At 41.7% G+C, this 17,634-nt stretch overlaps 1 protein-coding gene across 1 annotated transcript in view; it reads left to right on the top strand.

The window, feature by feature from the left end:
• Positions 1-17,634, top strand: part of LOC124595137 (sodium-dependent nutrient amino acid transporter 1-like) — a 168,576-nt gene that overhangs the window by 117,558 nt on the left and 33,384 nt on the right. Inside the window, exon 3 of the mRNA XM_047133736.1 lies at positions 14,478-14,579. Within this exon, the coding sequence (XP_046989692.1) occupies positions 14,478-14,579 (102 nt within the window). The remainder of the gene's footprint in view (positions 1-14,477; positions 14,580-17,634) is intronic.

Raw genomic sequence — 17,634 nt, forward strand, 5'->3', positions numbered from 1 at the left:
CTGTTTAGTGCTTTTTCTCTTCCACTTCCTTCACATTTGTAATCACTAATACTCTTTTTGTAGAATCAATGAAGTTGATATTCATAGATTGAGCTAATTCAAGACTGCAGTTGTATATTTGACTAATCGAATGGATTCACCATCCATCAGGAAGCCGACCAAGTACCCTCTTCGGCAAGTTCTGATTTCCCTTGTACTGTATTTACTACTAAAAATTTTCTAGTGATTCGCGACAGTTCAAGCTTCGCCAAAAGTTTTCGTTACTTCATCTTTATATTTGTTCGTGCCTTCTCAATGTACAACAAGTTCCTTTTTGTCGTTACTTGTCACGCCCAATGGCATTCTTAACGCATTCGGCTAGTCAGCCTTATTGCCTTGTTTGTTGGTGTCGGCTCTTCTCTTTCAACGGCAGTTGTCACCGTCAACGTAACGCTGAGGTCATACATCCCTGGAACCATTCAACCTGAAGTCTTCCTTGTCACTTTATTCAACATAATAATCAGTTTTCTTAGTATGTGTTCCAGCTTCAGTGTCCGAAAGCTTTTCTGCCATTATTATTTTCTGTGGCCCGTTACAACTGTTTAGACATTGCTTGAATTTTGTTATGTATCGTGCACCACAAACTTTTGAAAGGCGTTAAAAATGTTCCATTCAGACCCTCGATGGTTAAAGATTCTTTACATATACTGAAAACAGCATCTATTGCTCGAAATGTCGCACTGCCGGCGAACATAGTTCAAAAACGCTACTAACGCCTATTCGGGTAGAGATTTCAAGAAATGGTGAATTACATGCGTCATTCCTTTTCTGTGCTATGTGGACAAAAGACGGGAATTAAGAAATTTGTAGAAAACTTCATCTCATCGTGACGTTACTGTGTTACTGCAGTCTGCAAAAGCTAATTGTTGCGTTCTTCACTGGTCGTAATTAGCACCGACAATCCAGTTACAGTGACTCTTTGCTCACGAGACTCCATTATAATTATTGCAGTTCTATCGATCATATGATGACACTGTTGGTTGTGAAACGTCCCCTTAGAAAAATTATACATGACTGTGCTTAAACTGACACACAATATTTTTAGCGCAACGCAGTCTGACTTTCAAAAATCCCTACAAAAGAATGGCCCTGACTAACATTAACCTATATGTTTCACAAATCACTTACCTCACAAAAATCTTGGTTACTCGAACTACTGCAATACAGCGAACACCACTACTGCCAGCTAAATAAAAGTTTCAAACTACGGAAGGCACTAACTACTGATAGTCTTAGTTAGCAAATGAAAGATTTTAATAGAGAACAAACCTTAATAGTCATCAAAAGTCATAATATATATCCAGTCTTACAAATTTCAAAATTCTGCCATTTCTCTCCCCACATCCACCACTGCTGGCGGCTCACCTCCAACTCCGCAACGCTACGCGCTGTTAACAGCCAACTGCCCAACAGTACAATGGCCATCAACAATGCAAACCAGCCACAGACTGCACACAGCACAGCCAGTGATTTTCATACAGAGCGCTACGTGGTGTTACCAATATGAAAACCTAAATAGCCTACTTACAGTTATCGATAATAAGTATTTCATCTCCTTTCACATTTCCAGCTCACAGGTAACCTAAATAGGTTCAATGACGGTCACCGATGATGGAAATTAAGGCATTTTGTGAAAGCAACTCAGGTAGTGTTTTACATGTATCTTAAAATATTAACGTCTGCAGCACAATGTAAAACATGCATACAATTCTTTTGCAGAGTTACGATTAGAAACAGCAGAGACTACTACATCGGTTCGGTCTTCAGAATGGCCAATAGTAAGAAGAAACGAAACATATAGATCTGGCCAATAGCTGCTACAGATTTATTTGTACTATGAAACTAAAGTGCTGACTGGTGCAGAAATCATTGTGGTGATACTACCTACTACGAAATGTGCTAGCAGGAATCAGCCGTAATAGAAATTTCGTGTTCTTGTTATACAGGCTGAGGTGCGCAACTTTTTCGTCTAATATAACTTCTGAGTCTTTAAAGAGATTGCAAATCTCTCATCAATTAGACGATTACTGACCGAAGGTTAATAAGAGATCAACACGTTTTCGCACCTTAATCACACACATACCGGCCTCAACATATACAGGCATTAAGTGGAACTACGTCTTTTTTTGCACCACAAGGATAGAGCCGTTCATAGGTTTACCTCTTTTTTTGGGGATATGTGAATACTACCGACACCAGAAGACAGTTTTGACCCGTGACGTAATATTGTGTTGTGTGACGTCATACTCCGCCAACAGAGATACAACAGAACACTGACAAAATTTATTTTCTATATACAGGGTGTCCCAAAATAATGCTTACACTCTTCGAGACTGAACATCTCTTTCATGAAAGGGGCTAGAAATACAATTTTAGTGGTGCTAGGTGACTCATGGTCCGACTTAAGGTGTTAAATGTTCAAACTGGTGTCCGTCCATCGCAATACACCGTCGACAACAACTTATGACTGAGAGACATACCAACTTTATTGTTTCCAACTGAATAGCATCACAGGCTTGCTCAATTCGCGCTCTAAGATCATCCAGTGTGTGCGGTCTTGCAGCAAAAATTATGTTCTTGAGAGGACCTCACAGAAAGAAGTCTAGAGGAGTTAAATATGGAGATCGAGCGGGATACTCCACACTTCCTCCTCGTATTATCCATCTGGCAGGGAAAGTACGATTGAGAAATGCCATCAAATCCAGGTGAAAGTGATGTGTTGAAACTAATAATCTTCATTTACAAACACAGCGCTAAGACCAAGAGTTATCATTTCCGACATTTCCAAGGACGAGTCGCCCATGACAGCGTTGTCAAAGAACTACGGCCCGATTAACTCTCTAGAAGACAGATCGCACCAGTCTGTTACTCCTGGTGGATTAACATGTCTTTGTTCGGTTACGTATGGATTCTCCCTGGCCCAGTACACGCAATTATGGCGGTTAATTGTTCCATCGTTTAAACGTCGCTTCATCTGACCAAAGAATTCGATCTTGGAAACGTTGCTCTTCTTCACATCTGTTAATGAACCACTCACAAAATTCGCTTGGCCTATAAGGATTATCCTCGTTCAGAGCATGGAGAAGTCTTGGAATCTAAGGCTTTAAATTCTGAGACCGCAAAATCCTACGAACACTACTTTCGCAGATCCCAGTCTCACGAGAGCATTGCCTCACAGATTTCTTAGGGGATCGTGTGTATGCCTGGATTACTGCATCAACACTCTCATTGTCTGTTGAACTTCTCTTTCGTCCGCTATATCCCTTCTTCATATCGCGCACCTTTCCTTCGACTTCAAATTTATCTCTGATTCTTGTAATTGTTACTCTTGTCGGTGGTGGTGTTCCAAATTCAACTTTCCAACGTCGGCGTACCGCACTCACATTCTCTGTTTTCCAGTAACACTTTAGCACCCATTTCCGTTACTCAAACGATAACGCCATGTTTGCTGACAATCCTGAAACAAAATATTGTTATGTTTTTCACCGCCTTCTAAACTGGTACCCAAAAAAATTGTATTTCTGTCTCCTTTAATTAAAGAGATATTCTGTTTCAAAGAGTGTATACATTATTTTGGGACACCGAGAATATCACTTTTTGGATTGTAGGTGGTGGTGAAGCGTAGCCCGAGCTATAGGTTGGATTGAAAGGTGACAGTTTGGGTCCAGTGTTGGTGAAAACAAAGAATATGAATACGAAATGTTGGCTGTAAAGTATTTCCAATTCTTTGTACCAAACTCCGTATTTATATCTTTATTATCAAAAAATGAAGAATTTTTCAATGCCTACGTATCTGCTTGGTGTTAACAAGAAAAATATTATTCACAGCTGTTTTTATATACTACTGGGCACTCAATTTCAGTATCAGGAAGCACACAAGCAACGAAATTATACTTAATTAGTGCCTGAAATTTAGTAGGCATAATTCATAATTGAATTTATAGGTGATTTCGAAGTATGCAGGACGGAAAATTTTAGTACGCAGACCTGTCACTTCCGGTAGCAGAAACGGTTCTACCCTGACTGGGCGTCAAGTCGAGTGGATCTTGGATGACAGATACGAGTGCGTCGTTCCATGCTGTCTCATCACCACGACGGAGGTTAACAATCGTAGTGGACAGCCAGATGTCTGCAGTGGGTGAGAGATCTGGAAGACGTGGTGGCCTGGTTAACAATCAAACAGACCTGTGTATCCATTTACACTGATTATATCCAAAACACTAGTATCAACTAGTTAACAACGTGTGGAACACCTCTGGAACACAATACAGCACCCGCTGTACATGACATGGATTCTGAAAGTCCTCGATAGGTTTTCGGGGTATGTGGCACCAGGTATCTCCGCGTAGGTCACTTAGTTTCCGTGAAGTACTGGCTGGCGGATTTGGTCACGCGAGTGGTTCCTGGCAGCATCCCAGATGTGTTACTTGTACACTGGGTTCACATCATTCAAGTTTGGTGGCCAAGACATCAACATCAGTGGACTGCCAAGCTCCTCAAAAAGCTGTAGCACGGTCCTAGTCTTGTATCGCAGACAGTTGTCTTACTGAAAGATGCCATCACCGTTGATGGAGTCATCAAGCATAAAGTGATACAGGTGATCCGCAAAAACGTTTACGTAGTTCATGGCTGACACGGTGCCTTCAGTTCTACCATGAATCCCGCGGAAGCTCAGATGAACGTCCTCCTTATCATATCTCCGTCTCCGCCAGGTTACGTCAGTGGCGCCGTGCATTGTTTCGAGAAGCCGTTGGCCTGGATGACGGGGTGGGATACCCACCACCATCGGCTTAATGTAACTAGAAACATGATTACCCAGATAGGCGACCCAACTGATCCACTGTCCAGTCTTTATGATCCCGTACTCACAGCAGTCGTCACTGACTAACTCGTTGCGGTCAATATAGGAACAGGTTCTCTGCAGCGTAGCCCCATGTTTAACAATGTGCATTGAACGGTGTGCCTGCAAGCCCTTCTGCCTCCATCAGCATTGTGTTCTGTCGTCAGATCAGCAACAGGTCAATATGTAGACGTCCAATATTATATCACATTCTCGTAGTTTCACAGTCACTCAACCGCATTCCATAGATGCTCACAACAATGTCACGCTAACACCCGTGCATGCTTCGCTGTTTCCCTTATGCATGTCCCTAGGCGATGAACCACAACAATATGTTCTTTGTCAATGCCGCTTATGTCAGCGTATTTCCCTTTTAGCGGCATTATAATGTAAAGGATGATTCTCCATTCGTCTCTGCTGGGCTCATATACTCAGCCTGATGAACAAGTTGAAGCACACAGAAGACATGGTCCGATGCCAATGCAGTTTCGTACATGTACACGCCGCCGGCGGATATACAGGGTGTTACAAAAAGGTACGGCCAAACTTTCAGGAAACATTCCTCACACACAAATAAAGAAAAGGTGTTATGTGGACATGTGTCCGGAAACGCTTAATTTCCGTGTTAGAGCTCATTTTAGTTTCGTCAGTATGTACTGTACTTCCTCGATTCACCGCCATTATTTTATTCGGGATACTCTACCTGTGCTGCTAGAACATGTGCCTTTACAAGTACGACACAACATGTGGTTCATGCACGATGGAGCTCCTGCACATTTCAGTCGAAGTGTTCGTACGCTTCTCAACAACAGACTCGGTGACCGATGGATTGGTAGAGGCGGACCAATTCCATGGCCTCCACGCTCTCCTGACCTCAACCCTCTTGACTTTCGTTTATGGGGGCACTCGAAAGCTCTTGCCTACGCAACCCCGATACCAAATGTAGAGACTCTTCGTGCTCGTATTGTGGACGTCTGTGATACAATACGCCATTCTCCAGGGCTGCATCAGAGCATCAGGGATTCCATGCGACGGAGGGTGGATGCATGTATCCTCGCTAACGGAGGACATTTTGAACATTTCCTGTAACAAATTGTTTGAAGTCACGCTGGTACGTTCTGTTGCTGTGTGTTTCCATTCCATGATTAATGTGATTTGAAGAGAAGTAATAAAATGAGCTCTAACATGGAAAGTAAGCGTGTGTGAGGAATGTTTCCTGAAAGTTTGGCCGTACCTTTTTGTAACAGCCTGTATTACAGGCGGAACGGCCACCAGAGTGAATTAGTGTTGTTCGTGTTTAGTGTTGTTGCCAGCACTGGTAAGGTGTATAGCGGGCGTACACAAAGCTTGATACTGATTGATCACTTTTAGAGAAGTGTTCGTGTAATACAGTGTGATCAGAACCTGATAGTTTGAAAGGTGCCTCTTTGTTTGTCTCCATTTGGCTGGCTGCTCGAATCGTGCAACATCCAGGTTTGTGGGGCACTTGGATGTGACAGTAGCGCGACAGTGGACTACATTAGAACGTGAGAGGAGGGCTACTCGTCCTCAAGGTTTCGGTGAACTACGTGTGACCATCACAAGGTACCATGTAGTGCACCATGCATATCGTAATACTTTCACATCTGCGTCTACCATCTGAGAACAACTAAAGGGCTCCCGGCAACGTTTTGTGTCATCTCGCACCACAGGTCGGAGACTGTCAGCAGTCAATTAGTGAATTATCTTCCAATGAGCACGCTGCAGTAAACACCACAACAAAAACCGCTGCATTTGATGTGGTGCTTGAGCGGGAAGCATCAAATGCTGACGAATGGATTTACAATGTCTTCAGAGATGAATCGTGATTCAGCACTACCCTGGACGACCATCGTCGTCTAGTACGGCGGTGACGAGGGGACAGGTCGTATTCTTTCAATGTGTGGAGATGCACAGCGGTGTTACTTCTGGCGTCGTGGTATGTGGTATAACTTCAGGTCACGCCTGGTGGTGACTGAGGGAACTCTGACGACAAAGGTCACGTGACGGACATTCTGCGTCTTCATGTGTTACCTATTACGCGACAGTACGGTGGTGCCTTTCTTCAACAGGAGAATGCTCGTTCAGATATGGTAGTTATGAACTACCTGCGTTATGTTGAGGTACTTCCATCACCGTAAGATCCTCAGATCTTTCTCTGACAGAGCACACGTGGACCATCTTGGACGTTAACTCCATCCCAAAGGCGGTGTCCACCATATTAAGACAACAGTTATGGGCCAGCTTGCCTCAGGAGAGGCTACAATGACTTTGTGACCGTTCTGAACCAAATCAGTGCACGTATCCAGAGCGGAGGGGGGTGCAACGTCACACAGATAATTGATCTCATACTGCTCAGTTCTTTGTAAATTTGTTTCGATTTTGTAATCAGTGAATTAACATCGTATAGCCTCTCTTCATTGCCGCCTTCCTTTTTGGGTGCTTCATGTTGTTTGTCGGGCAGTGCACATCCCTTCCGCGTCACGTTACTGCAGCAGTATCAGACACCATTCAGCCTCCGGTGGCCAGCGGTCAAACTGTTTTGGTTCCTCAGTGTAGGTTAGTACAAGAGGTGAAACCTTCGGGCTTGTGATATGTTAATGAAAGATAACATCACGGTGGCTTCGAAGATAGCTACCTGCATTAACACTTGAGAAATGTAACGACTACTGTCCAATTTATCGGCTATGCGAACCAGAGATGATCGTGTTGTCAGATGCTGCGCCTGTATGGCGATGGTGGGTGCAATCTTGCAACGTTCGTTCTCCTGAGAGCCTACGCACACGTAGTGTTGTACGCAGGAACGGATCTCGCCGGAAGGGGCGACGTGCAGCCATGACAGTGTCGAGAACAGTTGTTGTTGGCCCCAAAACTTTCGGCAAGTCTCTCTCTGCTGCTCCGTCAAGGGAAGTCAAAACAATGGGCATCATGCCGACTGTCAGTAGTTGTCCAGACGTCCTCGCACTGTCTTACTGCAACAAGCACGGCTCCACAAGGTCCCCATAAACGTTCAAACATTTTATCAAACGGAACTATGCTTGGCAAATATTAGACCGTGCACGGAGCTGTTTGACGTGTTTGTCAAGCATAGATCGTCTTTGACGTGTTTGCGAGAAAGTTTGATCGACGGAAAGTTCGACAAGATAGCGGACATTGTTTTTGTCGATGTGTCGCCACGTATGTTTAGCGAAAAATGTTTTATTACAATTCATCTCACTGTATCGTGAGTTTCCACAACTGCTAAAGTACTATCAAGTATAAAAACAAAATTGCATTGATAATTACATACAGGTATCACATCTTTCCCAGCCATATATTACGCGTAAAGAGGTTATGAACAAAATCAATATTTTACGCGTACAGTAAGATACAAGCAGACTGGAATGAAATGAAAAACGATCGAAGTTCTCCGGTTTCTCCATGGATGATACGAGCTACATGTTGCCATGTTGTGGTATTTTAACGCACTATCATTAGAGGACCAAGTGGACGAGAATAAATTTTCGCGTAGTTTTTGTCTCCTTTTTCATTGTGAGAGCGAAGTAAGCTGAACAAGTTATTAAACGTTTCACTGTCCATCCGAAGAAAGTCACATAATCATCAGGTTCTGTGTGTAACATTTCCATTAACGGGTTTTCAGTTGTATACAGCTAATTTTAACCCGTTCCCTGGATCAATATCTTGTTTTCGTTTTCTTTAAACACAATGCCAATGGCAACGTTAGAAATGCTTTATCTGCATTTTTAGCCATTCCCACTACTGCCTAAATGCACCATACACGAAAAGCGTCTGCTTCAAAGGAAAGGTTAAACTGACGAGCTTTCTTGGTACGTGTACGGGCTTGTTTGACACAGCCGTGGCTAGATAAGAGCGAACTTGACAGGCAAAGTTGCTCTTTAACGAGGGCTTTAACAAGTTTTAAAAAGTTTTATTGTCCATGCGCAGAACGTTGTAACTCCAGGTTCTGAGAGTAATATGTCCTTCAGCAGATTTTCTTGGGTAAATCTGTCTTTTTAAGCTATTTCCCAGACCGGTGTCGTGATTTCTTCTTCTTCTTCTCTTCTTTAACCACAGTAACGAACTTAATGCTAGGACTGCTTTGTCTGCATTTGTGGCCGTTCTCACTACTGTCAAAATGCACACGAACACTAACAGCGTGTGCTTCAAGGGGAGGTTAAGCTGACAAACAGTGTGTGAACGTGTACGCGTTTGGTTGGCAAATCCGTAGCTAAATAAGAGCGATTTTGTCAAAAATGTTTGATCGCTTACGAGGGCATTTTCTCAAGGTACAGGACATAGCTGTAAGGTCCTGCACGGCCGAGCAAACAATGTGTTTGTCCACTATGGCGTTAGTCGCGTGGGGCTGCTGAGGTGCTGCATGGTATCGAGTATGGCCCTCCGGAATCCGCCGATTCCATATTTGGAAGTCGGTTGTGGGATCCTGACCAATATGAACAGAAACATCGCTGTCTCGACACGCCATGACTGTGCCGCAGTCAGCGCATGCCAGTAAACTATTTTACAGACGAGACATGGCACCATCTTCTCATAAAGAAACAACTTTCAAATGCAATTTTCGACAGAAAAACGCCCTGAGTGATCCTTACAGAAAAAAAAAATGGTTCAAATGGTTCTGAGTACTATGGGACTTAACATCTTAGGTCATCAGTCTCCTAGAACTTAGAACTACTTAAACTTAACTAACTTAAGGACATCACACACATCCATGCCCCAGGCAGGATTCGAACCTGCGACCGTAGCGGTCGCGCGGTTCCAGACTGAAGTGCCTAGAACCGGTCAGCCACACTGGCCGGCATTCTTACATATATAGAGAATGTGGACAGCGTTACTCGTACCTACACTACTGGCCATTAAATTGATACACCAAGAAGAGATGTAGATGATAAAAGGGTATTCATTGGACAAATATATTATACTAGAACTGACATGTGATTACATTTTCACGCAATTTGGGTGGATAGATCCTGAGAAATCAGTACCCAGAACAACCATCCCTGGTCGTAATAACGGCCTTGATACGCCTGGGCATTGAGTCAAACAGAACTTGGATGGCGTGTACAGGTACAGCTGTCCATGCAGCTTCAACACGGTAACACAGTTCATCAAGAGTAGTGACTGGCGTATTGTGACGAGCCGCTTTCTCGGCCACCATTGACCAGGCGTTTTCACTTGGTGAGAGATCTGGAGAATGTGCTGGCCAGGGTAGCAGTGGAACATTTTCTGTATCCAGAAAGGTCCGTAAAGGACCTGCAACATGTGGACGTGCATTATCCTGCTGAAATGTAGGGTTTCGCAGGGATCGAATGAAGGGTAGAGCCACTGGTCGTAACACATCTGAAATGTAACGCCCACCGTTCAATGTACCGTCAATGCGAACCAGAGGTGACCGAGATCTGTAACTAATGGCACTCCATTCCATCACGCCGGGTGATACGCCAGTATGGCGATGACGAATACACGCTTCCAATATGCGTTCACCGCGATGTCGCCAAACACGGATGCGACCATCATGATGCTGTAAACAGAACCTGGATTCATCCGAGAAAATGACGTTTTGCCATTCGTGCACCCATGTTCGTCGTTGAGTACACGATCGCAGGCGCTCCTGTCTGTGATGCAGCGTCAAGGGTAACCGCAGCCATGGTCTCCGAGCTGATAGTCCATGCTGCTGCAGTCGTCGAACTGTTCGTGCAGATGGTTGTTGTCTTGCAAACGTCCCCATCTGTCGACTCAGGGATAGAGATGCGGCTGCACGATCCGTTACAGCCATGCGGATAAGATGCCTGTCATCTCGACTGCTGGTGATACGAGGCCGTTGGGATCCAGCACGGCGTTCCGTATTACCCTCCTGAACCCACCGATTCTGTATTGTGCTAACAGTCATTGGATCTCGACCAACACGAGCTGCAATGTCGCGATACGATAAACCGCAATCGCGATAGGCTACAATCCGATCTTTATCAAAGTCGGAAACGTGATGGTACGCATTTCTCCTTCTTACACGAGGCATCACAACAATGTTTCACCAGGCAACGCTGGTCAACTGCTGTTTGTGTTTGAGAAATCGGTTGGAAACTGTCCTCATGTCAGCAGGTTGTAGGTGTCACCAACGGCGCCATCCTTGTGTGAATGATCTGAAAAGGTAACCATTTGCATATCGCAGCATCTTCTTCCTGTCGGTTAAATTTCGCGTCTGTGGCACGTCATCTTCGTGGTGTAGCAATTTTAATGGCCAGTAGTGTACATTGAGCGGTCGCGCAGAAATGCTTACCATCTGCATATCCAAGCACGTAGCGCACGTCATACCGTTTTTATGGTTTTCGCTTGCTATCGTTGTGATCTTGAAATTTTCAGGGCCAGCAGAGTACTATAGGTCACAAGCTGACAAACCCAGAATCGCCTGGGTATTGATTTTTCCAGTTTTCTATTAGAAACGAAAACAAAAATTTAACTCTGTAGCGGATTATCGAAAAAATTTCATGTCCACTGAAATATTCAAGCAATTGTACAAATAAATATGCATAACGCAAAGATGTGTAAGTACAGTATGGAAATTAAGAAACATGTACGCTAGCAGCAGTTGTTTCACATATCTACGAGACGATTTTGTAAACGTCTCTATGGCAACGCTTCTTCATAGCTTTATATACGGCTGTCGCTTTGTCGTATTGCCGTTTGCGCTTCGCAGTTGAAAGCTGTCAAAAGCACTACCAAAAGTCATGGATTTACTCAAGTAAACTCGACTGTAGGGATGTCTTAGTAGTAAAGGATAAATGTATTAAAACTTCATATATAATGCAACATTTTTTACGTAGCTCAATGTTTATGACGCGATACCTCTTGAACTATGTGTCGCACAACGATATATTTCTCTAGGTACATTCAGCTGCATTGCAGGTACTGGCAGCGATATGTGTTGCTAATGCAGTTAGTAGCAAAGAATCAATAAATTCAAATGTCATGCATGATGCGGCAGTTTTTCACGTATCTCACTATTCTTGACGTGTATCTCCTCATATTATGTCATATAATGATAATTAAAGTGGATACATTCAGGAACTATGTGGACATTGCCTGCAAAATGTATTGCGACTAGAATTAGTATAAAATAAGTAATCAAATTGAAGGTCATGTACAATGTAGCTACTTCTCACTCCTCACTTTTATGACACCACATCTCCTGAATTGTGACAGGTAGGTGGTTCCTACCCCCACTGCGATTGTTGCGTGACAGTAAGGAAAATGTATACCAAGTTTGGTTGAAAGCGTTCCAGTGGTTTAGGACAAGATGTGGAGCACACGAACACACACATACATGCATCCATGTTTATACTACTGATGGATGCAGGTCATTCCGCATTCACATTGTAATCTTTCTTCCTGTAATAGGTACATCTGTTCAGCATTACTGAAACATATATCTGAAGAAGAACTATCCTCCGTAAATGGTTACAGACACATAAATATAAAACCTTACTGTGGTAATACTGCGTTACTCTTCACTGTTTGTTCGTCACAATCGTAGAATATATGTTTCTTGAATATCGTACATGGACCAATGCGACAATGCTCTACCTAAAATGAAGTCGATTTATGGACATTTTTCAGTTTAGCAATATTAAATGTGGAGAAAATTCGAGGATATCTAGTCATATATTGTAACGGGGAATGTAAATATTCTTATTTGTTACACTGAATTTCTTATAACACGAAAAAAACATGTTTCACCACACAAGAGCTGCTCAGAATCGAGTCATCTATGCAGCTTGGACGTGTTTAGGCGAAAGTGCACTGGCTACAACCCAGTCACTTTTCTTGGTGCTTCTCAAGAGCGCGGAACAGGGTTGTTTTCTTTCTCTGCCACACGTAGAGTTAGAAAATAATGTAGTAGAACCTGCATTTGTACTTGCTGTGGGGCACTGACAAGGGTAAAAAATAACGCACAGAGCTGACGAACATTTACATGTACCACGCAAAGTAATGTGGTACTGCTACGATGTGATAGACGACCATAACAGTACATGTTGTCGCGTTTCTACAATTTTCACTTTGACACACACCTGGTAACACCAGAGAAAAAAATCAAGAGGAAACAGAATAATTATTGCAGTTAAGAGATTTCATTCGCTACTGTTATTTATTCTTGTCCCTTCTGTCCTCGTATCTCTCCGGTTTTCGTTACATATACCGCTATGAAATACAAAACCAAGATCCTAGGCCCTCCCTCGTTCCCTTTCTATTCCCTGGCAATTTCTTTTTTTTTTTTTTTTTTTTTTGAAGTATGAATTTCCTTTTTATTTCCAGTCCACTTGACCCACTTTAATAAATTGGGAATTCATGTTCTAAATTTAAGTTATTGTCAACTATTTCTTATTTCATAAGAATGTATTCGCCACATGAAAACAATGACACATCATAGTCTATAGCGTTTGCCAATGAAACAGCACGATTTTGTTTTATTGCATGTTCGATTATGCTGTTAGACCAAGTCCAAACGAAAGCCGTTTAGTTTCTTTTTAACGTTTCTATTATTTCTGCTTTACTTGCTTGCTCTTGTACGACTGTGGACAGTAATTCTAACCAGTTGCAGAATTAAATGTTTATCAGTTCTTTATCATGGTTTGGATAAATGTTAATTTGTCTTCTTCAGAAACGAATGGACCTATTGAACAAATTATTCCAACATAGTATCAAATGTCAACCAGAAAAGGAAACATAACCGGTAAACAATCAATTACAATTTTCTTTTTTAGAAGAGTATACTCACTCGCAGAATCACTTATTGACAAAAACTGATGCTGGAACCAAAAGACTCTTGTATAGTACAGTATGCATGTCAGTCACAAACATCAACAATTAAAATGCATAAGTGATGGTAGTAGCTCAGTGCAGTAGGGCTTTGTCGCACGAAGCCACAGTAAATGTCAGTTGGATCCAATGGCACTTGCGTTTTATTTTAAAAGTTTTACGACAGAGCCCTACACCATAACCTTCAATTATGCATTTTAGGTCTTGATGTTTATGGTTTACATGCATACTGTTCTAGGCAAGACCATTTAGGCCAAAACATCGGTTTTTGTCAATGTGATTCTACTAATGACTATGCTCTTCCAAAAAAACTATAATTTGTTGTTTACCAACTATGGTTTCTTTTCCGGTTGACATTTTCAACTATGTTGTAATAATTTGTTCAATGGTCCATTCCCTTCTGAAGACAAATTTATGCTTGTCGAAACCATGGTGAAAGGTTAGTAAACCTTTAATTCTTCATCTGGTTGGCTGTTGTTTTCGAATGCTATCAAAAATCTTCTGTGACTCTATGACGAAAGTATACTTTGCTTTGTATCAAGATTTCCTTCACAAGAGTACAATTTTAGTGTAACTCATTACCTGGTAACTGACGCAGCTTTTCGAACTGTTGCGATTTTACACCTTTCGGAGTACTGTGCTCTCTGGATACGGATTTATACTGAGTAGAAGCTCGTCCTGTCCATGCTATTAGTGCTGTTCATTCATTCACGCTACATTTTTCGCTAAATGTTTATTTTTAATTTTACAGGAACTAGGAACTTTAAACAAGGCGTACGTCATCGACGCCACAGATCCCGTTAACGAGAGTCCCAAATTGTCCGCAAGCTTATCAAATGGAAAAGATGCAAAGGTAAGAGGAACTCAAATCACTAGGTGGTTACATGTAAGAGCCATATTATACGACTGTGGCTTCTTGGTTTTTCCTAGTAGATTTACGGTAACACAATGCTTACTTTTATTGTTTTCGGGTAATAATGCCTCTTGCTCTATAAAGATGGCGTAAATAGGAGCAATAGAACAAATTTCATAACTATATTGTTTAACGAAGTGATAAGCAACCAGTTGCATAAAAGAAATTTAATTTCTTTATCGGTTCTGGCAATTTTTGCCGTTCTTCAGAAGGTTTTACCTATGGCATTATTTGCGAGTGTCAACAATAAGATGCATACAGAAAAATTCCCTGGTCATGTAGTGCATAGTGTCTGTACAAAATTAGTATAAAGAGGCGGAACAACAAATGCAGACATCATGCCAGAATAGGAACTAATCAGGTAATCCAACATGTTGCTTATTATTTCGTTATATACGACTGCAGTTGCTGAGGATGGATAAAGTGCTATAACTGTGTTGTTTAACTTGATGACCATTGCTGGTGCTATGAAGATAAGAGTTTTTCAATACGGCACTTTGATCTCGATGAAAAGTCGCAGAGAACGCGATAATCCTTCCTGACGTGTCAGCAAGCGGGTGAGTAACAGTTAGAAGTAAATTCGTGACATATTGAAATCATAATGAGGTATGTTGTGCATATTGACAACGTAGATTGTTTTGTGGAAGTGATACAGGGCGCTCTTTGAAGACAGTTGAAACATGAACAATAGAGCAACTCACACAGCTGTATTGTTAAACTTGATGATCCATAATGATATCATGAAAATAAGAGTTTGTCATAGGATCACTTTAACCGCGGATAAAAACAATAGGGAACGCCACTTTTTTCTGAGACGAGAGTTGGCTACCAGATTAATAACAAAAGTAAATTCGTTACATAAAGAATTTATAGTGAGGTATAATGTATGACAAGAACCATATGAAGAAAATTTCTCCTTTTTAACCTTTAGTTCTATCATTAAAAATCCTTCGCAATCAAAAGGAGGAATTCCGTTGAGGTAAATGAATTCTCCGAAGGGCCACATAGATACACGTATAATCCTGCTCTTATTTGCATGAATCTCCTTCGAATTAATGTTGTCAGGAATTAATTAATAACCTTATTTTCAATATTCAGACGACTGGTGAGTACCGCAAGTAGTGTTTGTCACTGGCTGCATCGAACAATCAGTATCAATGTACAAAAAGGCCACTGATATTCCAGTCCTCCGTAAGTGAAAGCATGTGAGACGATATTTAGCCATCCCATCACCTCCCCAGTTTTCACTTCTTTATCACCATAATTTGAGAAAAGTTATCAGATTTCATAAGAGGATCGTACGATAACTGTGACATGTTATTAAAACGCTACTAGTCAGAGACAATTCTGAAATTTACTTGTAAATCAATCGATGATTTTCAAGCTGGGTGTTTCATCGTCAGTAACAAAGTCTTTACGCAGTATAGTGTTCAGGTGTGTACTGATTTGTACAAGAGTGAAAGGGAAGGAGGATATCTTTGTTTTATTATTTGGTAGTTTTTGTACATCTTAGACCTATATAATTACAAACAAAGGTTAAGATAAATCTTGGCTAACCAAACTGTAGAACGCTCGCTTTTGTTTGCAAATGATGTAGTAGATAGCAAAAGCGACTGCCTAAAATACTGTCAATTCTCTAGTAAATATGTAAAACGAGAAATGCTGCATTACTCGGGAACATTTCCGATGATTAGTGCTTCGAGCGCCGGGTAAAAAATTTCTCTAAAGATACTGCAAACTAAATTCCTGTGTACTGTTTCAGCTTAACGTCACCAGTAAATCAGCAACATGCCTTCAACGCCTCGATGAGACCACCTAGCACGATATAAATTTGAAAAGTTAGAAATGACAACCTTTCTTGGTCAAGGAAAGGGCGAAATGTAATTCGTAGGGAGGAATATGTAGAGCAGAAACTTCTCTTCGAAGTCAGTTTGCTACAAGAAGTTTAACGCCAGGGAGTGGATCAGGCAGGACCAATAATTATGGTCCTAATTTCGCTTGTACGCTGGCGCTAACCGGCCCTTCACAATTACAATAACTGCAGCGATTTCGTTTTTGAGTATCGTAGTCAAAAATGATCGCAACATTACAGTAACAATATGGAATATTACTGGCTTGCAAACTTGAAAGTATTTATACGTTGTTAACCCGCTGAAAGTGTGTAAAAGAAGAGTGGAGACGAGCCACTGATAGTTGACGATATGGGATTTGGGCTCTAAACGTTGTTATCAGCCCTATTTCTCTTATACATAACTTGTGTAACACAACGGGCGAAGAAAAAAAGTTTACATTAAAGGGAAGACATCGATAGAGGAAAAGGGAAAACGCAACTACATCTCACGCTTCCGTGCACTCGTCTTCGATTATTGCCGTTTTATGGAGTCAGTTCTACGGTTATTTACAGATTTTTCTAGACTGGCATCATCAATTGTGTTATGCCTTAATATTAAACTTTATGTTCGCTGTATGCCTACAACGAAAAACCAGAATAAGAGGTATCTAGATACAGTTCTTGACAATGGAACTAGGATGGACATATGACCAAGACAGATCGCAGCAAAGTGGAAAGCGAGACAGTTTACTGTGTAGTCCGAAGTACCTACGAGAGTGCTCTACGTTCTCGACCTCGTCATCAGCCACAAAACTACGTGCGGGATTTTTGTTTCCAGCTGTTGGTACTTTCAAGAGGCTCTGAGTGAAACTGAAAGTAATTTCATCCGGGAAATGTGCAAACAACCACAGTGTGTGAATTATCGAAAATAGAGGAACCGAAATTGTGCCGTGACAAAGGTTTTAGTAAAAGAATATTTGACGTCAACTGGAATTCATTCAGATTTTTAAAAGTGTGTAGTGACTCTTTTCCGGTTTACATAGTGAGGAAATGGGCTGCCGAATTTAAACTAGGCCATGAAAGTATCCTAAATAATCCAAGTGAGGGACAGCTGTAAAGTGTAGCAACACAAGAAATGGGCCATTAAGTGCACGATTTGACCCT

The sequence above is a fragment of the Schistocerca americana genome, chromosome 2 (genome assembly GCF_021461395.2).
Source record: "Schistocerca americana isolate TAMUIC-IGC-003095 chromosome 2, iqSchAmer2.1, whole genome shotgun sequence".
Taxonomy (NCBI): domain Eukaryota; kingdom Metazoa; phylum Arthropoda; class Insecta; order Orthoptera; family Acrididae; genus Schistocerca; species Schistocerca americana.